A 23924-nucleotide genomic window follows, 5' to 3' on the forward strand; every position below is an offset into this window, starting at 1 on the left:
CTTCGGCCTCGCCGTCGTTCCTGTCCGAGTTGGTTAAAGAGGAGGGAGGGGCTACTGGTACACTCGGTCTCTTCGTAGTCTTTGTACGATTCATCCTCCGGTCCGTCGGCTACTGTTAAAACGCCGATGACGACGAAGAGGTGTTTCCGACGATATAAAGTACGGCATCGAGAAAATAATAAGAGGAACACGAGCGGGAGCGAGGCCCTCGCGGTCGCGTTGGCTCGGAAGGAGAACCAGAGCGATATAGGAGAGAGAGAAAGAAGAAGGGAGGGAGCTCGAGGGTCCAACCAGCGTATCCGATTTTCTCGGGCGTCGAAATCGTAGGACGTCGCGATGGTAAATCCGGCGACCGTTTCTCTCGGTTGGCTCTGCGGACCGTTCGGAATTTATCAATCTGCCGTACCTATTTCCAACGGTCGTACAATCCGGAAGATAACCTACTACTACAACTGAATTAACTACTTCGCTCGAGGTTTGTTTTCTATCAGCGAATCCGAGATTGAATTCTCTCCTCCCCGTTTCTGTTGGCTTGCGCGAGACACACGCACACAACGCGCAACGCACACTAGTGTGTATGGGCCATATAGTATGGCATGGTCCGTCCCTGTCGGAGAGCAGCGGTCGTTCGACCATAAACCGGAAATCGCTTGGAGAAACGGAAATCTTGAACGCGTCTCGGGAAACTGGATCTTCTTCTTCTTCTTCTGTCTCTGTTGCTCGCGTACATCTTGCCACCGCCGGAACCGAGCCTTTTTCTATCGTACAGACCGCTCGGAGATTACACGGTTTATCGAATACCGCCGCTACGCTGAGTAGAGTAGATCGTCGCGCGGATCGCCGATGAGAAATCTATGCGCATGAAAATGATTAATGTACCAACAACACCCTGACTCGCTGCGATCGGCCGTCGTATCGTGTGAACCGGATGTCGGGAGTAGGCAAAGGCAGACCATTCAACGAAGTTTTACTCGCAGCGACCGGTTGTTGCTCCGATAAGAAGAACCAAATTACTTTCCGTCTGACTAACTATATACAGTCGACGCTGATAGACCGAACTCGGAGTAACGTTATCGCAAATAAAGTATCGAAACGTAAGCTCTTCGAATTACCGGGAATGTATATTTTCAATATTTCGATATAGAGATCCGTTTCGTCGATATGATCGGCCAGGCGATCTTACGAACACGCGAGTACTAGTTTCCAGTGATCGATGTCTGCACGGGGCCAGCGTATCGACGTAAGCGTAGGTATCCGCGACTCGACGGAGGGACATTCGGATAAAATATGATTTTCTCGTTATCGATATTCCGACGCGCGATTATTTTCTCGGAAGGGGAGCGTTCCTTTGCGGAACAATTTCTTTCGAGTCTTCTCCGTCAGCAGAGTTTCATTGGGAAGTAAAAGAAAAATGGCGGCGTGTAGCGTGTAGATCGCGCGACCACCGAGCAGTGCTCTTACTCGTGTATTTCCGTAAAGGTGCACCACGGGGTCCTCCGTCACGGTTCCATAGGTCAGCAGAATTCGAGGAAATGTTCCCTTAAAAACGAATGTCGAACATCCGAGAATTCGACGAATTTTAAATCGCGGATGGAAAATCGTTTTTAAAGGCACATACACGTGAACAGGAGAGAAAGAGAGTGAGAGAGATAGAGCGAGTGAGGGGAAGGGAGAGAGAGGGAGATGTGCGTACGCGATCGTAGACCGTAGGCCAGCGGCTCGTCACGTTAATGTCATCGGGAAAGAGAAAACGGTGTAGACCGATGGAGAAGTGAATGCCGTTCTCCTTTTTTTTACCCTGCCGCGAGATACTCGGGGCCCCGGGAGGAGGCTGAGGGGAATTAAAAGAGTATTCCCGATGCGCGACAGGAACACGGGAGGACGTACGTGGGATAGAACGAGCCTCGTCCAAGATGTCAGGAAGGCTGCCCCGTCTTCGTGCACTTCGTCCGCGACCTCAGCAATCCAAGGAAAAAGAAGATAACCTTAAAGAAGATCTTAAGGAAACTGTGATGAAGGAGCAACAGTCGCGGACCTCTGCCGAGGAGCTTTCGTTTGAAGACAAAGACAACGATTCCGCGAAGGGCAGTTTAAAGGGCGATCAAGACGACCTCGTTGACTGTACCGGATCCTCGCAAAGCTACGATTATAAAACCTGCAAACCTCCAAAGCCTCTTCCGATTCTCAAGGCTTACCTCGACCATCTAAAAAAGGAGCACAAACCAAAGGTATGTATTGTTGTCGTTTTCATCGTTTTCAACAGGGAGATGTCGAATCGCTAATGGAGATTTAATTGCTCTTTTTTGCTTCCGCAAATAGACGTGTAAAGTATCGAAATTACACTGTAGTCAGAACATTTTTATTTCGAAATACGAATAATTTAATAAATCCTTTTATTTTATAAACTTAACAAGGGCATCTGTCATCGTTTAAGAGATTACAGTGTAACAGCAATTCAGATTAAGTGTCAACTTTACAAGAAGCATAATGGTTTCCAGGGGAAATTTGCACGCGACGCTGGATACCGATGTTCGATGTGTCCGTATGTTGCATTAAATTCGAGAGACCTAGAAACCCATCAAAGAGTGCATCATTTGAAAAGGAGATTCTTTCGATGTTCCAAATGCTCCTATGTAACGCATGTACGTGCTCGTTACACGAAACACGTGAAGTATCATTCCATGCCAATGATCAAGTGCGACGCCTGTGATTTTCGTACGCCGTACAAGGTTAATGCGACTTCCATAGAATGCGGTAGATCATTTGTTTCAGAGACAAATCAATAACAGCGAACACGTTTTTTATAGTGGAACTTAGACAGACACACTAGGAACCATGGAGGGGGGGGAGCTTTTCAGTGCCGTGCTTGCAATTTCACGGCTGACATCAGACAGAGCTTGACAGTGCACGAGACCAATCACCACGAGCCACCTGTAGGACAGACAAATCGCAAGTCTAATGCACCTTTTGAGCGTAAGCCGAGAAATAGTCCTAAGCGTTACAATCAGGTACACTATTGTAGTCGATAAATATTATTGATATGTTCTGTATGCGTTCGAAATCTACATGGTTTATGGTTTTAGGTGGGCGCGAGCGATTTCCGGGATACTCTCCACATATCCGGAAGCACGACGGTGTCCCTCAGTCCCGGCGACTCGTTCATGTCCGATCAATCGATGAATTCTATGGAAGATAAAAGAAGTGCAATAGCGAATGCAGAATGCATAGCGTTGAAATGCGAGGAGAAAGGCTGTCAGTTCATTACCGCCTGGGACTCGGAAATGCAGAGACACCTGGCAGAGTGTCATGCACCGGTTACACCGAACAAGTCTCGAAAACCATTGCCAATGTTGATTCCCTTAAGTCCTGCTAAATCCAATAATACTGCCAATGGATCCTCCACGACACTGTTAAAAGTTCCACGCGTAAGAGTGCGGCCGGAACTCGCTCAAATTGCCAGAGACACGGAACTGGCTAGGTTGTATGGGAATAAAGAAGTTAGTCACCTTGTTTTCTACTGTTACGCGCGATCGTTGATCCGTTTTTTATGGATTTTGTTTGTTAGTGATTCGAACGTACTTCCAACAGGTCAACAACTTAAAGAAGGATGCGAATAACGCGGCAGATTTGTTTGAAAAAAAAAATGCGTCCTTCTTTGATAAGCTAAAGGAAAAGCTTACTACGTCGGCGTCGATAAATAATGGAGTGGCGGAGGTAGCAGTAAGTACCACGAACGATTTGAAATGCTGGTGTACATTTAAAGCTAGTAGCATGGAGGAGCTGGCTTGTCACAAACAAACACACCACACTGCTCTCAGCGTATCTGTGGGCACGACGCGTTGCCCAAAGTGCAGAAGACGTTGCAAAAACTCGACTGATCTACAAACGCATATGCAGTGTTGTCGCTTGGCGAGCAACGATTCGTCCATAGACAGTAGCTTAGAAAAATTATCGAATTGTTCAGAACTACGTGTGACCTCGTATCGCGGTGAATATGCATTCCCAGCGCAAACGGATTGGGACGTAAATCTCAGTGGACTCAATTCTTCTGGATCATCGGTATGATGTTTCTATAGAAATAATCTATCTATATACAATACATACTTTATCTAACCGCGTGCACATGGAATAATGAAATGAACACACGCACACGAATGAATAGACGAATTGCAATACGAGAGTCAACAGATCTGACTATATACATAACATATATATTATATATATATATATATATATCTTATACACACGTTAAACTTTTTTATATTAAGTGTTTTTATTGCAAGCACCATGTATGGCCATTACAATGCAGAGTGCCCGTTCCAACTTTATCATCCGAAATATTTTCTTTATATTCGGTGTTTCAATAGAGTTCTCATCCATTTGATTTTATTGAAACATTCGAAATACAGACAATAATTCAGAATGACAAAGTTGGAACATACTCCGTACTCCATACTTAGAATGCATACTTCAGCTTGAAATCACGATCAATTATTTTAAGTATGCGATGTTACTACGGTGAATTGTTGTTAATGTTTGTATTCGATATCTTTTTTTTTTGTTCCTCTTTGTTTACGTTTTTGTACATACATCTTTTTATTATTAAGAATGTGCTTTCAATGTTTCCCTTATGGCGTTCGAGACCGTAGCCAATTGTGTTTCGAGAGCGGTTTAACAGTTTATTTTGATAAAGGCAGTAAAATCTTTTGTCAGGTTGAAGGCACCTCAGCGCATCCAAGTGGCCGACGGGTATTCAAATGCCCGCATTGTCCATTTTGGGCATCCACCGCAAGTCGCTTTCACGTTCATATAGTCGGTCATTTAAATCGGAAGCCATTCGAGTGTTCCCTGTGCGCGTACCGCTCTAACTGGCGGTGGGACATCACAAAACATATTAAACTTAAAGCAGCTAAAGATCCAGTTCATATGACTGCCAGGGTACTTATGACGGATGAAACCGGTCGACGGAATTATTCCAAGTATAACAAGTATCTTGCACAGGTGAAAGCACTAATTTCACTTACATTAAGCCGAGCTAGTCCATGTTAGTTGTTAGCGAACCAGTGCTTGTCGTCTCATTTTTTTTCTTGGCGCACTGATCTTGCTCGTATCTTTTTGTTTCGTTTACAACCTACGACAAGCACCAGTGATGATCCTTTAAAACTGTTCTATCTGTAGAACACGGAAAAAAATATATACATGTATACATATATATATATACATATATATATGTATATGAAAAATTTATTTTCATCGGAGCGCTTGGACACTTGATTGGTGTTATGATTTCATATTTTTATTGAAATTACAAGCATATTCTTAGTAATTGAAACCGACACGACAAATAAAGAACAATTGTCTAAATGTGTTGATGCTTCGAAAGTGACTTTCAGTTTTTCCAAAGAAAATTCTCAGTGTGCCGATTAGATTTTCTACCGAGTTAGCAAATTACGGAGTCTATTTCCCGTCGCGCAACAGCAACGTTTCGCGCGTACATGATCAAAACGATTCCATATCAAATGTAATCCGTTTCTGTCCTTCCTTAGGTGGAGCAACAATCATGGGACGAGCAAAATATGGAAGAGCGTAGCGTGGAAGAGACTAATTCCGATGAGCCACCGACTAAGTTGTTGATTATGAACAGCAACGAGTATTTGCAAACTCCGGAATATAGTTCCACTCCGGTCTCGATTGTGTCCACAAGCGAAGGGAGTAATGTTAATACTATCAATATTGGCCTAAGACCACCGCCTCCGCTAAAAGCTGCCGCTCGAAATCGTGGTCAATCCTTGCTAAAAAATAACTTGATCTCACCACACGGACAGAGTGGATCGACTTCCGCTACGCTCTCCGCAGACAATAAACGTACCATGTGGAAATGTAAACGTTGCAACTTCAGACATTCGAACAGAGAGACTGTATCTTTGCATGTCAAGTCCCACAATGAATCGGAGCAACGCAACGAAGACGAAAAAGTAAACATCATTCATTACTTAGTTCATGGACAAACATGTCTACTATCCTTGGCAGGAAATATTCCATTAAAATCCCGAATTTGATAACACGATCGATTTTCTCTAGACATTCCGTCATAGAAAAATGATTGATGCTCGATCCGCTTGATCGAATGCTTTCTGCCAAAAATTGTAACTGTACTTTAACTCGAATTATACATCTCTGTAGAATCCATTCGGTTGCGGAGATTGCCCATTTTCCGCGCCAGACGCTGCAACTTTGTCCATACATAGAGTCCATCATCGCCCCAACTTGGAAGCCATTTTCAAATGCTATCTGTGCCCCTATTACGTCAGCACGAAAGCGTATGTATTAACGCTTTATGAAAATCAGCTCTATACTTATCGAGAAAGAGAGAAAAAGAATGTTTGATCGTTGCAGGGAACTTTTGGATCATGTTAGACTCCACGGCGAGGAGCTCGCAGTCGTGCACCAACAGAGTACGGACTATAATTTCTCATCGGCTAAATATAAAGGGCAACAGACTAATTCTGATAACAGTAAGTTTGCTATACCCTTTGGTGTTGCTGAGCGTTGCTGATTCGTTGTTTCTCGTTTCAGGTAACAGTCGCATGAAACAGGAGAGGTCTATGGAACAGGTGATCCACATAACCACGCAGAACAACGTGACCTGCATATCGAACTCCTCGAAGAACGCCAATGCACCGCCACCATTGCTGTTAGATACGCGATCACTGCCAGACGCGCCCTTGGTCTGGGTGTCTAGACTAGACGGCACCCTTGCGAAGATGTTGAAATGTCGTCACTGTCCGTACGTGTCTTCTAGACGCGCGGAGGTCCGTGATCACGAGACCATGCACCTCGACACTCCCAGTCAAGGGCCCGTCATCGCTTGCACGGACTGTAGCTTTACCTGTACTCGTCGAGAAATCATGGTCGCCCACACGGAAATGCATTCCGGGTCGTTGGGTACCGTTCACTGTTTGGTGGACGACACCAGACCCGACTCTCAGCAACTGAGCGACTTGACCACGCTTCTTGGATTTACGCATACTCCCGCATTAGGTTCGGAGCCCGATCTGCGCGACTCCAGGTTGGTGCATTGTTGCAGCAAATGCCCGGCACGGTTCCTCTACGAGAAAGAACTGAGAATCCACTTGCGGTACCATTCCACGGAGTTGGCGTACTCGTGCCAATGGTGTTCGTACGCCGCTCGCCAGCCGGCTCATCTGTTGGCCCATCAGAAGGCGCACTCGACGGAGTATCAGGAACGTACGAAGTACTTATTGTCTCTGTACGGTCACTCCCAACGATACCCACCTCCCAACACGGCGTGCGTCGAAGCAGGCGGCCAGGATTCGAGCCAGAGTTGCACGGTTGCGTGGATTGTCGTCGAGGTCTCCGAGACCTCGGGCAACGGTTTTAACAATCCGAATCAACAGAGGACCGGGAACCAAGTGTTCACCTGTGCCAAATGTCCTGCCCGTTACTTTAAGTTAGATGCTCTGGAGTATCACATGACGCTGCACGGATCGAACAACAGATTCAAATGCACCGAGTGCGACTACTCCTCGAAGACTGCCCAGAATCTAGTGAAACACCAAGTGGTTCACCGACGACAGAACGAGACTAGCGAGATAGCCGCGAATCTGTCGCCGCCGCCCTCCTCCGACCCTCAGTTTGGACTGTTCATGCGAGGCAACCCGAACTTCGTCTATCCTGGTTACCTGAGGAACGGCAGACTGAAAGAGAAACGGTACAAATGCCACAAGTGTCCCTCCGCGTTCGAGAAGCGGGAACAGTACAGGGTTCATCTGACGTTGCATGGCGCGAAACAGAGATACCGTTGCGACACCTGCGACTATTCCGTCAAATACTACGCGAATTACGTTCAGCATCTGAAAAAGCATCAAGCGAACGCGGAGGCTCAAGCCTCGCGCCGGCAATTCGAGGACGACACGATCACCATCGACAGCGACACCGTCTCCGATAACGTGGCGTCCGTGTCCCGTTCGGGGAAGACTCTCAAGTCGTCCTGCAGCTCATCGGCCGCGGTGTCCTTGAACGGGACCGCGATGCTAAACTACGGCGGCATGCAAGCCTCCAACCAAGATAAACAGTCGTTGTTACTGATGCAGAAAAAGGGTATGCTCGTGTCGCATAACGAGGAGACTGAGACGTTACGCTGCCAGAGCTGTCCCTTCTCGTCCTGCGATAAAGACGCCATGGACTCCCACAAACGCCGCCACGGTATCGAACGAGTGACACCGTCCTGTCCCCATTGCGATTACAGACCGAGAAAAGATGAGAATATTGGCGAACATATCAGGCTGCACTTCACTAGACTTTACAAGCCTGAGTCCTATCTAATTATAGAGTTATTAACGTTAACGATGAAGAAACCATCCAACAATGGAAAAGAGGAGAAACAGAAGTCGACAGAACTATTGTTTAAAGAATATCAAGACGGAAGATTCTTTCCTCTTAACGATACTAATTCGTTCGGCAACAGTCCAAACGGAAATAGCTGTAAGGAGAAAGTTTTGGTGGATCCCAATACCGGAGAGACGAAACATTTGACCGTTTAATTAAGACTTAAGAGAACCGTTATAGGGAAATGATCATGTAATATACACATACACGTATACACACATTTCTGTATATGTACATATATCGTACATATATATGTACAATGTCGTTATATGACGCATTTTAGGCGTTTATATACAAATTTTTTTAGATCATCCAATCATAATAGAATCGTTTAAAAATATCGTTACAATTCGAATAGTAGGCAATACTTAGATAAACAAGAAAAACTTAATTCGTTTGTAGTGCAGCTGTCTTAGCTTTTATTTAAGAAGTTTGCGTGAAAACAAGTGTGCAATTAATTTCGCCTCTCTCGCTATTGTAACATTTCTGTACAGACAAGATCCTCTGTTAATAATTATAACAGTTGAACGCCGCCATTGTGATTATAAGCGAGCACGATCATAGTCGCTATCTATCAAACTCGTTTTGAGATTGAACGTATCGTAATTAACAATGCCACCTTGTTTCGCCCTTGTATAACGCCGTTATTGTAAATACAAGAATTAAAACGATCAATCTTGTACGATATAATAATAAACAAGTGCTATTATAGATTGGTGGTAAACCTGTCCTGTTCCGTATCGCCCGCCAGCTTCGTAGATCGTCCTTCAATTTCGGTAATTCGATCAACGAATTTAAATTACGTTTTAATGTTTTAATTGTATTTTATCTGTATTTTATTCGTATTAGCTAAAAAATATATGACAATGAATGGACTGGACCGAAGTCGTCCATGGTGGTACGAAACAGGTTCGCGTTGAACGCATCACCAGCGAAATCCCAAGGAGAGAGCCCAGGGGGATCAATAAAATCCTTGTCGTGGATTCGCGCATGACGGAATTTATTTTACGAATTTCTTAAGGTTATGAAAGGAACCCGTGTTAGAAAACAGTGTCACACGTCACACTGAACGCGACAGGTAAACAACTGCCGTAGATTCACCTAAATGCAGAACGATGTTCGAGGGTGCCATAGCAGCGTTTTTGAACCGGCTCCTGGGCAAGTATGTTGAAGATCTGGATACCGAACAATTTAATGTCGGCATTTTTTCCGGCGATACCTGTTTGACCGATCTTAAATTGAAGCCCGAGGCTCTGGTAAGATTTCTCTTGTGTACCTCATCCGAAATCTCTATTTCGATTTTCATGGAAAACCAGTGAAATACGTTTGAATGATTGTTTCCAGTACCAGCTTGGTCTGCCTATCAGGGTGGAACTAGGACTTATAGGAAAGATCGTTTTGAAGATCCCATGGTCCGGGTTATTTTCTCAACCTATTATCCTCTGTATCGAGGTAGAAAATTTATTCTTTCTTCTAACTAATCAACTGTTAGGTTGCAATCAGCAAATTGTATCCTTAACATTGTTATCTGAACTTTCAAGGATGTGTACATAGTAGCTGTACCTGCTGCTCACGGTGCTTACGATGCTGAGATACAAAAAAAGTTAATAAGGGCTGAAAAGAAAAAGATATTGGAAGATCTAAAGGAGCATGAACCTAATAAAGCAGGTAATTTATACAGTTAAATTCCATATTCGATGCAGTTGTTAATATGCTCGATCATTTTTAGAATTCCTCGACAACATATTAACGTCGGTAACAAAAAACTTTCAAATTACTATCAACAATGTACATATTAGATATGAAGAGAAGTTAAATGAGTCTTTGTGTGCGTTTGGTATCTGTATTCAGAGTGTATCTGTGATGACTACAAACAGGTAATTGTTTCCTCAAGTTATTTCATTGTATCATGAAACATTCGTTATTGTTATAAAATAAATTCTAGCAAATGGAAGCCTGGTGTTTGTGGAAACAACGTCAACACAGTTTATCAATTAGTAAGAGCAGAATCTCTAAGCATGTATATGGATCATGACACCGAATCTTCTCTCGCAAGCAACAGGTGTGACTGGGACATGTCTGCTGTCCTAGACTGGAAGGATACAATGCATAAATCTCTGCAAACTTTTGGTGTTGGAGACAAGGAATTTCAATTTCGTACGTTCTTTCTTATGCTTCATTTTCAGTCCTGCAACGACACGCTAGGTGTTTAAGACATCAGCAAAATTTCTTTTTGGCAATTAAACTTTGAAAGCTTCAGCTGTATATCTAGAAGAATTTTAGGAAATTTTTTTGACAGAACAGTGTATCTTTGTAGGGTTCACTCCATTCCAAAGTAGTTAATTGTTCAGAGAAATTAATATCATTTTGACCGTGTTTCAGTTCTGAAACCTTTCACGGCAAAAATAAAGGTAATTATACATAAAGGAAACGAGGCTCAAACATGTCGCATGTTAGTCGATATAGTGTTGCACGACGTTGCTATGCAAGTTACTGAACAGCAGTACATTACATTTTGTCATCTTTACGATTCGCTGGAACGCGCAATTATAAATAAGTATGTGATCTAAAATCTACCTTGCTTCAAACATGAATATTTGTCTTTATTTACTCCGATAATGTTGTAGACCTTATATAAAGTATCGTCCAAACGAAGCTGTGCTGAAGAATCCGTCAGCTTGGTGGAAATATGCCTACAATTCGATTCTAGAATACAACGTGAGACCGTACACCTGGACGAGAATCAGCGAGCACAGGAAAAGCTACAGGAAGTATAAAGAAACATGTTTGCAGAGTTTACTGAGGCCGAATGATACAGAACTGAAATTAGATTTACAAAAGTACGAAGATTGCTTGACGATACTGAATATAGTAATCGCCAGAGAACACGCCAGACAAGAATTACAAAATAAAACCATGGAAGAGAAGTCTCATGATTTGAGCAGCGTTCACTCGGTACAAAATAATACGGAGAACGCGTCTTCATCCTTAGAAGGGAAAACTCCGAACGTTGAGGGTATCGATGTGCAAGAAACCAAAAAATTATGTCAGAGTAATGCCAATAATGGATTAGAGAAAAAGATGAAGTTAGAAAAGCTACCGCAACCTATTGGTACGATTATTTTTCTGTACATTAATATGCTAGGTATATTACGAACAGTAAGGATAACTTTTGATTACAGATTATAAATTCAATTTCACTTTGGCGAACGCTTGTTTAAGTTTCCTCAACAACAGCGACAGAGAAATACTTGTTATAACTATGACACAGTTTCTGACGAGCATCGAGGTGCAACCGATCATGTCTGCTTTTAAAGTGTCTGCTCGAGCCGAGAGCTTTGTAGTGGAAGGTGTTTCTCCGGAAGGTGATTTGGTGCCTCTAATCACTGTAGACAACATCCTCACAGGTAATTTAACATATTAACCATACAAATTCAAATTCTATTTACGGTCTTGATCATTTTTCTGTTTAGACAACGTGTCGACTAACTTCTTGGCAATAGACTTCGAAAAGAATGGAGAAAACGTGGATCCAACTTTCGACGTATCTTTAAAACTCGAGCCCGTTGAAGTTACTTATTACCACGTAAGTGCAATATGGTATATACCGTACAAACTATATGAAAACGCATGTATTTGTTAACATTTTGTTTCAGCATGCCGCAATGGAGATTATACAATTCTTTAAGCTGAATGACGCGAACATTCGAACCACGATTCTATGGATGTACAAGCTCTATGAATACATGAAAGGGAACCTTCTGATGTTAGCAGACAATATCGTTTCTCAAACTCTACGAATTAGTTTCAAAATTGACATTAAAGGACCCTACATTGTGTTTCCCGAACATGGATCGATACAGAAGTGTGTAGAATATAAAACATTTTCTAGATGTAACACAATTGTCGTATGAATCTGTACGTAACACGAAGGGATTTTAGAGGTGGAGACATTCTCGTTCTGGATTTTGGTAACGTGATTGTATCCAACGAACTTCAAGCGACCAACTTGCAGCTCGAGGACGCCACGCTCATGGAGCTGGAAGAATTGCTTTACGATAGAATACACTTTGTATTCTCTGGTGCACAAGTTTTGTTTTGCCACTCGGGTATGTTTCGCTATCCCCGTAAACTTTAATCGCAACTCTTAACGTCTTCGTTATACTTTATAGGAGATGACTGGAGAACAGCCAGAAAAAGAAAAGATTCCGAGTGCCACTTTGTGCAAAAGATACAAGCGAACACGACTATCTCGTACAGTATAAAACCGGAGTACCATCAACTACCCAGGTGTGTTTTTACAGTTCGAATCGAATCGCAATCAAGCTTATTGCAATGTTCAATTTCACAGGACCAAGGTGAACGTTTCGATTTCGAGCATCAAGTTCAACCTGTCAGAGAACAAGATACAAATGGTCGTTCACTTTTTGAATTTATTGCTGTTGAATTATCAGCAAAACTTTAAGAAGTGTGATTTCAATTGGAAGCAGTACGGTTCGAAAAAGACTCTCGATGCCGTCGTCGTGACGATAAAACATTTGAAGACTGTTCAACGCAGCGTGTGTGTGCTATCAATTGGAACATTGCAGAACAAGTTCAATCACGTTACCAAAGAACTGCTGGGCAGTAATGTGCAGAAACAGAAACTCGATAGGTAACCAAGTAAGACTTAATACTAACTTCAAAAATACATGTTTCAATACTTCGTTGGCTGACTATCTCTTAAGACGATGACAAGTAAACGGTCGATAAGAGATATTTTTGTCGACAGGAGTGTAGTATCTTCAGAAATCAGCGAAGAAGATTTGGAACAATTATCTAAAACGATACATTTGTCTGGATTCGATGATAACGTGTCTCCGTGCAATCATATCAAATTGTTACTGAGATTTGCCATCGGAGAGGTATTATTTGTGCATGAAAATTTCCTCTAATTAATTATCATGCCACGAATCTTCTAATACTGTGTTAAAATTCTTAGCTATCGTTTCACTTGGTATGTCTCAATGAAGGGCGGGAAGAACCCTATTTGAATCTGAGACTCCACGGATTGTACCTTGAGACTGCCCTAATGGTGTACGGTCCTGCCGTGCAGTTTGGAGTGGGATCTGTACTTTTGGTGGACAAAACTAATGCGGGCGTAACAGGATCTTATTTGGAGTTAATATCAACCGAAGAGCCGCACGAAGTTCTTGTCGTATCGTACCGTAAGGTACGGAACAGTTCGAACTATCATTAAAATCATTATAATTCGTTTATTTATCCTTCTAAGAGCTTGTAATTCTTTAGGTAAAATCGAACTGTCCCGACTTCAAATCCCACTTCAAAAGCATCGAGCGATCACTCGTCGTAAATATCCTCAGTGTTCATATAAATCTTCACAGACCCGCACTAATGAAACTTCGAAAATACTGGTTCGGTTTGATCAAGTAAGCATTTCTCAATAATCGTAAATTAAAAATCATTAATTTATAATCATAAACCTAATGTTCAAAACAAAACACCATTGTTTTTAGTACACTCGAGAAGAATAACCTCATCACTTTCGCGGAGAAAATATTTTGCACTATAGCGCAGTGGAAAATAAAGAATAACGATCCACCGATTCCTCCAGGTACAGCGCAACAAACTGCTGTAACACTAAAACATAAATACTGCCAACTTTGATGAATCTGCAAACTTCCAGGTGCCATCAAGTTAAATTATTCGGCGAGACTCAGCGCGCTCGTTCTTCGATTCTGCGACAAAGACATGGATCTGTTAGAGATACAAGTCCTCGGATTGGAGAACGACTGCATCTACAACGCCAACGAGAGGATGGTTTTGCGTGCGCACTTGAGACACCTGTCCGTCGAGGACTTGCAAGACGATACGTTGTATTCAAAAGTAATTTCTACGATCTTCGATTTACGATTCTCGGCGATGAAAATCTTGCTTCGTGCATTCAAGTTAATTCGTTTTATTTTAAGCTTTTAACCACCGATGAGGATAGAGTGCTCGACTTGAAATATGTCAGACACATGCCGAGGCTATACACGTGTTCCGACATTGACACCAAGAAGGACGATGTGATGTCAGATGGAACTTTCAAGCTCTCCATCGGAAGAATGAACTGTGTGCTCGTTTCGAAAATATTGTACGATTTAAAGGTACGAACCTTCGACACGTATTCTTGGAAAGGTCCTGCGAGTATCAACAGTTACAAATTCGATTCGTTCCACAGTATTTCCTAGCGCCGTTCTTTTCAACCTACTGTCTGCAATTTCAAAATTACCTGATCGACAAAGTTACAAACGGTATCAAAGAGTTTAAGAAGAGCGCTACGAAGCTGCATATTTTTATCGACATACAAGGCCCTATATTCCTTCTACCACAAAGGAAAGATGTTCCCAGTCTTTTGGTGTTAAATACAGGTTGTGCTCGCTAATAACAAGCAGTCAAGATTATCGATCGATTGCAATTATTAAGATATTTATTTCTCTAGGTGTTTTATCGGTGGAGAATTTTTTCAAAAAGATCGAACAATCGACTGATAATTCCAAAACCGATGGAAATCATCTGATAATCGACAACATTCTGGTGAAGCTGAAAAATCTGACTGTGTCTAGGGCGATCATGACGCTCAGTAGAGATTTAGAGATTCAAGTATAATTTATTGTTGATTTATCGATTACGTGTGTGCTCCTTCCAACGGATAATAATGGAAATTTTGATTCACAGGAGCCGATAGTAGAGCCGATACATATCCACTTTGATATCAAAAGAAAAACCGAATATCGCAGCGCGATGGAGTTTCAGACATATGGATTGTTCAATGTGCAAGGATCTATGGATTTTGTGTACATCAATCTGAGCCAAAGAGATCTCAAGTCCAGCATTCTAGTATGGAAAGACAACATATCGAAGATCGTGCTGTTCGACGATATACATGATAATGAAACGCACTCAAACGTAGAAGAGAAACTGACGAAGTCCAATCAGGACATGATGGTGCAGAAACTGGAAGATTTTCTCACTCACAACGAGAATACCGTGTGCGAGGTGAACGCGAAGCTAACTCTCGAGGGGCTGCAATTAAATTTGTTCTTGGACTCAGAGGAGGTATAACTTTCAGTCATTCTTTATCTTATTCTCTATTCTCTTTATCTTAAAATCATCAAGATGAAAGTTTTAATAAGACGGCGAAACTTGTTCTAAGCAGCAGCTTTTCATTCGCAGGTGTTGAGTTCACCAGTTCGCGACCTGAATCATGGCCTATGCAGGTTAACCTTCGGCGAGCTAATCAACACTTACGCCTTCTACAGCGACAAGGCTTTAAAGATGAAGCTATCTCTTCAAAGTTGCATTTTGAAAGATACCAGGAAGGATTCTCAAGCTATAAGAAAGTCTGTAAAGCATTCGACTCTCTGCACACGCGACGAACAGCGAACTGTACTAATGCTGTTATTTTTTTTTCATTGAAGAATAATCCAGGCACCTGCAAGATTGATCGGAGCGCATCCAGAGTCCTGTATATCTGTGTCGATGTCGCCTATCGTCGACATCGCGTACACCTGTGCGCCTGCCGGCGAGAAGTGTCTCGACGCGCTCGTCCAGGAGGTCAGAATGAACCTGTCCGTGCCATTCGTGATGCACTTAACACGGTACATCATGGATTCGATTCCAGCCGATCAGGTCGAGGAAGGAATCATTAATCACGGATACGAGAGCCACAATCAAAAATCAGTAAGTAGAAATCGCGTTTCAATTCGATCCAATCGACCGATCTACACAACTTCTTCGTGCCATCCAAGTATCTGTTATGACAACGACGTAATTATTGTCACGATGCGTGTTTCTTTTAAATCAAGAACAGGGACATTGCCAGCGCGGAGAGAGATAAATTAAAATACGCACAATATTTTAAGGAGGAGCCAGGTACTTGCGTTTGTAACGTCATGTTGCTTCGATTGCGGTTTTCTGTTTAGCTTGTTTTGTTCCCTCTCCGTACGTAACAAGCATCGGTTGGCAAGAGGTTTAATGTTCACACGTTGACTACCTTATGGTTCGTACGCGAGACAAAATTTGTTGGTCGATAAAGCGATCATTTAAGGGGATAGACTTGTTTCTAGGATAGCAAGGGTGCAGGAAGCGCCTTGTCGTTTCTCGATCATGCAAAGATGGAGTTTTTCGGTAGTCAAAAACGATAGATAAAAGATCAATCTCTCAAAAGTACGCCTCATGAACGTAAAAATAGGACTTTTGAGGGCGACTGGGGCTTAGATTGATCTTTTATCTAGCGCTTTTGACTACTGAAAAACCCCATCTTTGCGTGATCGAGAAACGAGAAGACGCATTCCGCACCTTTGTAATCCTGGAGAGGAGAGTCTACCCCCTTAATTTTGTCCAATACTTTGGGACTATGCTTCGATAGTCAACGTGTTGACCTGCCACGACTGCGCATGTATGTTTGTCGTTTATTTGCCATTCTTGCGGAATTGCAATAACAGCGGCTATTTTACGTGTCTAGATGCTTCTGTATCTGTGAGAATACACAAACCGGAGATCTTGCTCTTCGGAGGCCTGAAGCCGAGCAACTCGCATGTGATTCTACTGCAGGCAGAGGTAACCATCGAGAGCAGCAGGCATAGCTGTTCGTCCTCGATCGTTTGCACCTTTACCGATGTTCGTGCAAAGTCAAAGAAACAAGGAAATTACGCGAAACAGACTCCTTATTGGTTACTATGTCCCTGCGACATAGAGATCTGCAGGAAAGAAGAAGCACCGGAGTTCAATGCTGACTACACCGTCACCGTCAACGCTATCGATATCCACTTGTCTGCAGAAATCATTCATACGTTCATCGACGTAAGTATAAATCGAGTAGTTCGATCAATTGCGATACATAAACACGAACGTGTTTTTTAGATACTGAACGAAGCGACGAGCTTTCTGGAAAGCATGCATATCAAGGCGGAGGAGAAGTTATTTCATCAGGATTTCAACGCGCACTTCAACTTGTGGACGCCGAAGAAAATATCGAACGTACCTTACAAGAAGACCATCGATGGTGAGAATCGAAATTTTGATTGGATTCTGGAGCTCCGATCAGGTTGACAATGTTTTCATTGGATGTTACAGATGATTTAAATCTGCTGTGCGAATGCAGTGACAAAATAGTAACTGTCCACCTAAAGCCTCTGGTCATTTCCTTGTTGCTGGAGATCGAATACTTGACCGAGAGATTGCCAATTATCAAGATGGAGAATATAGTAACCGTCTCCATCAACGACTGGTTCAACAATTTCTCTTTAGAGTCCAGCATGAAGCTCCACGCATTTTGTTACAACGCAGATTACAAGAGTTGGGAGCCACTGATCGATTTGTGCTCCGACGACGATACTAACTACAGACCATGGGAATTGATAATAAAGGTATTCTTCGCTCCATTAAAGTCTGTTCTTTGCTGTTAGTAAACAGATGAATAATTTTCGTTGGCAAAAATCTGAGCACTCTTTATCCTGGCGTTGTTACTTGTAGAACAACTTGTAAACTGTGTTACTTGTAGATGCGTCACGGTGAAGCTTTCATGGTGAATTCGAATTGGACCGATCCGTATCAGCAGATAAAGCAAGACGCATCGAAGACCAAGAAGAAAGGCTTGAAGAGTATCGACCAAGATTTTACGGACATGGTTTTTATAACTCCGGATCATTTGGCTATACCAAAACCAAACGGTAGTACACAGTTTGAACTCGATGTTTTCTTTCGGTGAAACAGAATACGCGACTGATCCATGACTAAAAATATTTCAGACACTGAACTGTATGCGCCGTATGAAGAAGATTCTGACACAGACGACGAAGAGGGTCAGAAAAAGTTGATGAGAACGTCCAATTATTTATTTAACAGTAACAGCAGCGGCGAGGAGGACAGCGACAGCGACAACTCCAGCACAAACGAGGATGAAGGGCTGGAATTGACACCGGAGTGCAATGTGGATTCCTGTGAGAAAATAGCATTCGATAGAATTGATACGATTATTTTAACACGTTAAAACTATCCATTCAGGCTGCGTGCACATTCAGAACGCGTGGCATATTTATTTAATGCGATAAAAACATGTATTTTATATATAACAAGTTTAACACTGTAGACTGTAGAATATATTTCCACCAAAAGAATGAGGCATGATGAAAAATGCAGAACAAAACACACGAGCTGATTTAATTGTCGAGGAAAAACGACTCGGCACGGAACGTGTTAATAACAATGTTTAATTACAGTTGGTCCGATCGGTCGTGAGTCGATTAAATCCAACGACATGGCAGTCTACATCACCGTCTCTACGGAGGAGAAACTGAATCTTATAGTCACCCCGAACTTAATTGCTGTCGCGGACGTTATTATGAACGCATTTCAACAAGCCAACAGTGGAATACCAATAGTACCTACCAGTAGCAGGAAGCTGAATCTGCTCAACGCCATCGGTCACGAAAGTCGAATAGAACTGCTTGCTTCGACAGATGTCAGTGCACTAGACATACACTGAACGTCTTTTTGAATCTGATTTCAACCTTATTCCCTTTCGTTGTAGGAAGATAACAAAACTGGTAGTCGCGTTATAGCAAGCCAAGACTACCATAACATCGATTCACCGGCGAGCATTCCAAGTAGCCCGGAACCAGAAGTTCAATCTGCACATGGTAGTCCGCAATGGGCGGAGAACGACATAGAGTTCACGGATCCTAATCCGACTGTGCAAAATCACTCGATGCCAATCAAGGAAATATTTCAAGACGATTCTTCCATCAGAATATACAAGACAATCACGGGGGAGGTGTTGCGTGTTATTTTTCAAGGTATCGATTGTTTCTTGTAGAATTGCACCCGCAGGAATGCAATGGGAGCGTCGAGTTTCACGGATTATTTGTTGTATTCAGGATTCGATGACGTACTCGTCTATTGTCCGATGCGACAAGGTTGCAATTTGGTCCCACTGCGTCCCATCAGGCACGAAGTCCGTTATCATTTGGTCATCGACGCTACGATAGATAATTATTTGCATCGTACGATCACCGTGCGATCACCGTTGCAGGTAAACTATCCAGTATCCATTTCATTCCAAGCGATATTGTATTTGACATACTTCATATTTTAATTGCAGTTTCGAAACGAAACTTCCTACACGCTGGGTCTTTACTATAAAAAATCATTGTTGGATAAACTGGGATTATCTTGCATAGGCGTGCCAACGAACCCATTCGACGACAATATTAGAATGACAATCATTGAACCTGATTCCACTTACAATATTCCTTTGTACATAGCTTATCATTTCCCTATACATATACTACCCGCTTATTTAGAGTAAGTTGAAATCCAAGTGCAGCATGTCACAAATAACGGATGTTCAAACCTGTGTACGACACGATAAATGTTTGTTGCAGAAAGTACCATGTCAGCGAAGAAGGAATTTATTGGAAAGAACTGAGCGCGTCGATGAACGTGGCGAGAGACATTTACTGTAAAATGAAGGAGGACGAGAATCAGTCTGTGTTTTGTGTCAAGGTTTCCTGTAACGAAGTTCCATTAACCACGAGACCAAGCTGTCAAGTACCGAGTTACTTGATTAGCATCCACTCGCCTCTCATTTTCAACAATCAGTTACCGTTCGTTGTAGACGTCAATATACCCTCTATCAATTATGAAGTGAAAATTGAACCCGGAGAGAAGATCAATATGCATTCCTTGAACTGCAACAATGACATACAATTTATGTTCAAGGTGAGTGGCCTCAATTCACACCAAACTGGTATTCATATAAAGGTGTGTGGGAACCCGAAAATGTCTGGCATTCCCGAACATCTTAAGACGGTAGACTCTCGTTTCCAGAATCGCGAATGGGCTTTTTCAGTAGTCGGAAGCGCTAGATAAAAAATCAATCTAGGCTGTAGTTGCTTCCAAATTTCATACAATATGCATAAAACTGCGCGTGTATCTATTTTCATAAAACTGCGACAGCTACATGCTGCCGAATAATAAAAATTACGCCTTGTAAACCTAAAAATAGGAGTTTTGAGGCCGATCGCGGCCTAGATTGATCTTTTATCTAGCACTTTTGACCACCGAAAAAGAGAAATGAGTCTACCCCCTTAAGAATCCCAAAAAAGATTTTCAGATTCTCGCACACTTCTAGTATGAATGCTTCACCAACGTGAGACGATTTATGAGATCTTTAAAAAATCAGAGATATATATACACTCCTCAAAAGAATTAAGGGATCACTTGTGCGAACCCGGAAAATTGGTCCCACTTTACGTGATCATAACTGCGTCAAAAATTGCTGTATCGATATCGTTAAACAATGGTTTGAAAGCCTGAAACCTCTAGTTTCAGATGCTCTGTTTCAAATTGTTGCTATGTTGGTTTTTCTATGTGCATTTTTTAAGCATATTTTCAGAAACACCTGGTATATCGAAACGTTAATGAAATTGAAAAAACAAAAGGAGTGTCTTGAAGAGAAAGAAACGCTCTTTCTATTGCTTTTTTGCACAAGATTCTACGATAATTTTTTCGCTTTCTGAAACCAGTTAAAGTTATAATACCCATATTTACTTCAATGTTGAATAACTCGAATAAAAAAAATCGCACAATATTCAAAAACCACACAATTTACACAGGAAAGATAGCCCTTCCGAATGTTATTAACGCGATTTATCAAAAAAATTTCTTGCTCTCCGTGTGATGTTCCAAAATTGCACAAAATTTTTGTTAACCGTCAATGTTGTCTTCATCTTGCTATAACTTTGTAAAAAACTAACACAGCAACCATTTGAAACAGAGCATCTGAAACTAGAGATTTCAGGCTATCAAACCATTGTTTAACGATATCGATACGGCAATTTTTGACGGAGTTATGATCACGTAAAGTGGGACCAATTTTTCGGGTTCGCACAAGTGATCCCTTAATTCTTTGGAGGAGTGTAGTTAAGTATAAAATATTGAGAAACTCTCGTTGCCGATTGGCAGATTCAAAATTACTTGGGTGGATACTGGACCGGCACAGCGAAACTGAACACCAACTTGGAAAGGAAATTCATTCTGATGACGGCAGACAGTGAATCGGATTTGACCAAACCTTTCCTGTTGAACATAGAACTGTGCAAGATCACGAGTTGGCACATTGTTATCCAATCTCAATATTGGATAATAAATAAGTCTGGATTGCCGTTGTACATTCAGGTAGCTACTCAATTTTTCTGTAGAATTACGATGCATCAAATTGACGGGTTAATAAAACGGTTTCAGGAGTGTCATTCCCATATAATCAACGAAATTCCCGAGGAAGAGTTGATTATATTCTCTCAGAAGAATAACAAGAAGGGCACGATCAGGTTGAGAGCTCAACAATCCGAGTGGTCCCTACCGTTCGGCCTCGAAGGGATTACCTCGATGTCTTTGATCGTGTGCAAAGATACGGAGCGTGGGAGGAAGTACAGAATCTTGACGGAGATCGAGAGCTCTCGCTTGTCGAATTTCACGAAGATTATTACGTTCCTGCCTTACTTCTACATCAGCAACAAAACAAAGAGAACTTTGAGGTTCATGGAGGAGAATGATCAAGCAGATTTGTGGAACGACCTCCTGCCTGGACAAAGCATGCCATTTTGGCCGGTCACAGATTCGATGAGGATGAGGATAAAGTGGAGGAACAGTCAATTAGTATCTCAACACTTCGGCATCACACATACCGGGAAGACCGTGTTGAGAATGGATAACGGGGTAAGTACCGACAGTACTCGACGATTATTGTAAGTAGACTGTGGATGTTTATATATTTTCCAATTTTTAAGAAAGTGGAATGAAATAAAATCGTATTTCTTAGTCCAGTCAACGAAAAGTTGTAGAGGAAAATGGAAGGAACACAATTTTTAACTTTGGGTCTTTGTTTGGACTAGTGAGGAGGTAAATATACTAAAAGTCCCCACTCCTAGAAGGTGAGCGGTGTGCAGGGGGGGGGGCACGTAGAAGGTCCCCTTCTTCGGTTTTCCGCGTGTATCTCGGAAACTATGCGTCCTAGCGATAAGATCATTCCATACAAAATTAAAGCTGACAAAATGTGCCACAGAATTGATTCGATTCAGTTTTTCGCTATCTCGCATAGTTTCCGAGATATCCGCGCTCAAAGTTCACTAATTGTGCTGAAAAGTTAGCTAGTCAAGTAAGGCAAAAAACGTGAGGCAAAAATTTCTTTTTCACAATTAGTGAACTTTGAGCGTGGATATCTCGGAAACTATGCGAGATAGCGAAAAACTGTATGGAATCAATCTTATAGCACATTTTGTCAGCTTTAATTTTGTATGGAATGGTATTATCGCTAGGACACATAGTTTCCGAGATATAAGCGGAAAACCGAAAAAGGTGACTTCTACGTGCCCCCCTGTAGCTCGCTCACCTCCTAGGAGTGGGGACTTTTAGTATGTTTACCTCCTAACTAGTCCAAACAAAGTCCCAAAGTTAAAAATTGTGTTCCTTCCATTTTCCTCTAGGCCCGCCTTATGAGCATTCATTGACTGGACTATTTAATGGGAACAGTCTTTATAGATCTAAAACAAATATAAATTGTACAAAATTCTATCGAATTATATATTCTATCCTTATATTATATCCTCTTTTGAACATTTTTATAAGCCATAAATGCGTAAAGATCCGCAGTCTAATGATAAGAATGTAGAATGAGACAATATCGCGTGGAATTGTAGTCAGCCATCACCGTGGAGATCAACGGCGGTCTGAATTCCCCTTACAACATCACGTTCCAAAAGTGCGTGCCTGGTGATATACCAGTGAGGATAGACAATTTCTGCGACGACCTGTTTCTGAAAATCAGCCAGCACAACTTAGGACAAGTGGCATTGGTGAACCCGTTCCAAAGTCTTTTGTACACATGGGACGATCCTACGAAGCCCAGAGAGCTCATCTGGAATGTCTACAACAATAAGAAGACCGGGTATGACGCCAAGTTCGAAAAGGCAAGTGTTAGGATAAATACGAGCGAATAGAGCGTGAAATAAACATGGATTGTTTTATTCTTTAGGACGGATGTGGCCAAGAGGTTGTACCCCTTGTCATCGTCGACACGTGCAACAGCGTGTCCTCCTCCGCCTGTTCGTATAAACAATGTAACAACAAGTCGACGTGGTTGGAAACGAAATCCGCGAGTTTCAACAGCAGCGAGAGCAACGTCTGCGACGAAGATGTCAAGTCACCGACACTGAAACGCGCCCAGACAGAACAGACCACGGTCGTCTATTGGGTGAGCTACATGGAGAGTAATCAGAGAGTTCTTTTGTTCACGCAACAGGAGGCAGTGTTCTTAAAAGCGAAGAACATCATTGATCCTGAACCGAGTAGAAAGGAGATATTTGTTTCCCTCGCTGGCATTGGCATCAGCGTTGTAAGTTGACGACGAACTGGTTGGTTGATTCTCTGGTCGATAGTTTCTTAAATCATAGAATCGTAATGCATTTTAG

General features: G+C 42.2%; 2 protein-coding genes across 9 annotated transcripts in view; both read left to right on the top strand.

Moving 5' to 3' along the window:
* Positions 1–9120, top strand: LOC143214023 (uncharacterized). 7 transcript variants are annotated; one of them, XM_076434524.1, is made up of 11 exons: positions 1–475; positions 1870–2228; positions 2499–2729; positions 2808–3008; positions 3084–3497; positions 3589–4059; positions 4714–5001; positions 5547–5975; positions 6184–6320; positions 6397–6515; positions 6577–9120. In XM_076434524.1, the coding sequence occupies exons 2-11, from the start codon at positions 1914–1916 to the stop codon at positions 8562–8564; spliced, it is 4593 nt and encodes a 1530-aa protein (XP_076290639.1). In that variant the 5' UTR covers positions 1–475; positions 1870–1913; the 3' UTR covers positions 8565–9120. The 7 variants fall into 7 exon arrangements, with proteins under 7 accessions (XP_076290639.1, XP_076290641.1, XP_076290640.1 ...); XM_076434526.1 differs by having other exon boundaries at positions 4–159; XM_076434525.1 differs by lacking the exon at positions 1–475 and adding an exon at positions 485–1246.
* The window catches only part of LOC143214021 (intermembrane lipid transfer protein VPS13A), a 20518-nt gene continuing 5642 nt past the window's right edge, over positions 9049–23924 (top strand). The window contains exons 1-40 of one of the 2 annotated variants that reach the window (XM_076434514.1): positions 9049–9185; positions 9259–9665; positions 9754–9861; positions 9951–10077; positions 10139–10286; positions 10355–10566; positions 10792–10966; positions 11037–11521; positions 11592–11816; positions 11883–11995; positions 12066–12274; positions 12352–12518; positions 12582–12699; positions 12761–13063; positions 13181–13313; positions 13391–13621; positions 13699–13838; positions 13926–14023; positions 14096–14295; positions 14379–14558; positions 14633–14822; positions 14894–15054; positions 15130–15510; positions 15628–15794; positions 15873–16134; positions 16260–16326; positions 16919–17256; positions 17317–17458; positions 17530–17822; positions 17957–18125; positions 18204–18395; positions 18675–18916; positions 18986–19250; positions 19332–19486; positions 19556–19758; positions 19839–20175; positions 21421–21633; positions 21700–22173; positions 23154–23423; positions 23489–23848. In XM_076434514.1, the coding sequence (XP_076290629.1) occupies positions 9525–9665; positions 9754–9861; positions 9951–10077; positions 10139–10286; positions 10355–10566; positions 10792–10966; positions 11037–11521; positions 11592–11816; positions 11883–11995; positions 12066–12274; positions 12352–12518; positions 12582–12699; positions 12761–13063; positions 13181–13313; positions 13391–13621; positions 13699–13838; positions 13926–14023; positions 14096–14295; positions 14379–14558; positions 14633–14822; positions 14894–15054; positions 15130–15510; positions 15628–15794; positions 15873–16134; positions 16260–16326; positions 16919–17256; positions 17317–17458; positions 17530–17822; positions 17957–18125; positions 18204–18395; positions 18675–18916; positions 18986–19250; positions 19332–19486; positions 19556–19758; positions 19839–20175; positions 21421–21633; positions 21700–22173; positions 23154–23423; positions 23489–23848 (8394 nt within the window). In that variant the 5' untranslated portion in view covers positions 9049–9185; positions 9259–9524. Of the gene's footprint in view, positions 9186–9258; positions 9666–9753; positions 9862–9950; positions 10078–10138; positions 10287–10354; positions 10567–10791; positions 10967–11036; positions 11522–11591; positions 11817–11882; positions 11996–12065; positions 12275–12351; positions 12519–12581; positions 12700–12760; positions 13064–13180; positions 13314–13390; positions 13622–13698; positions 13839–13925; positions 14024–14095; positions 14296–14378; positions 14559–14632; positions 14823–14893; positions 15055–15129; positions 15511–15627; positions 15795–15872; positions 16135–16259; positions 16327–16918; positions 17257–17316; positions 17459–17529; positions 17823–17956; positions 18126–18203; positions 18396–18674; positions 18917–18985; positions 19251–19331; positions 19487–19555; positions 19759–19838; positions 20176–21420; positions 21634–21699; positions 22174–23153; positions 23424–23488; positions 23849–23924 lie in introns of those variants that run through there. The other variant, XM_076434515.1, reaches the window with a different exon arrangement.

The sequence above is a fragment of the Lasioglossum baleicum genome, chromosome 12 (assembly GCF_051020765.1).
Source record: "Lasioglossum baleicum chromosome 12, iyLasBale1, whole genome shotgun sequence".
Taxonomy (NCBI): domain Eukaryota; kingdom Metazoa; phylum Arthropoda; class Insecta; order Hymenoptera; family Halictidae; genus Lasioglossum; species Lasioglossum baleicum.

Bases quoted from the DNA above. Each gene is read 5' to 3' on its own strand.
- LOC143214023 (XM_076434524.1), top strand. From the start codon at position 1,914: ATGTCAGGAAGGCTGCCCCGTCTTCGTGCACTTCGTCCGCGACCTCAG. The intron at 2,229-2,498 runs GTATGTATTGTT...AATGGTTTCCAG, and splicing joins AAAAGGAGCACAAACCAAAG to GGGAAATTTGCACGCGACGC. The intron at 5,976-6,183 runs GTAAACATCATT...ACATCTCTGTAG, and splicing joins AACGCAACGAAGACGAAAAA to AATCCATTCGGTTGCGGAGA.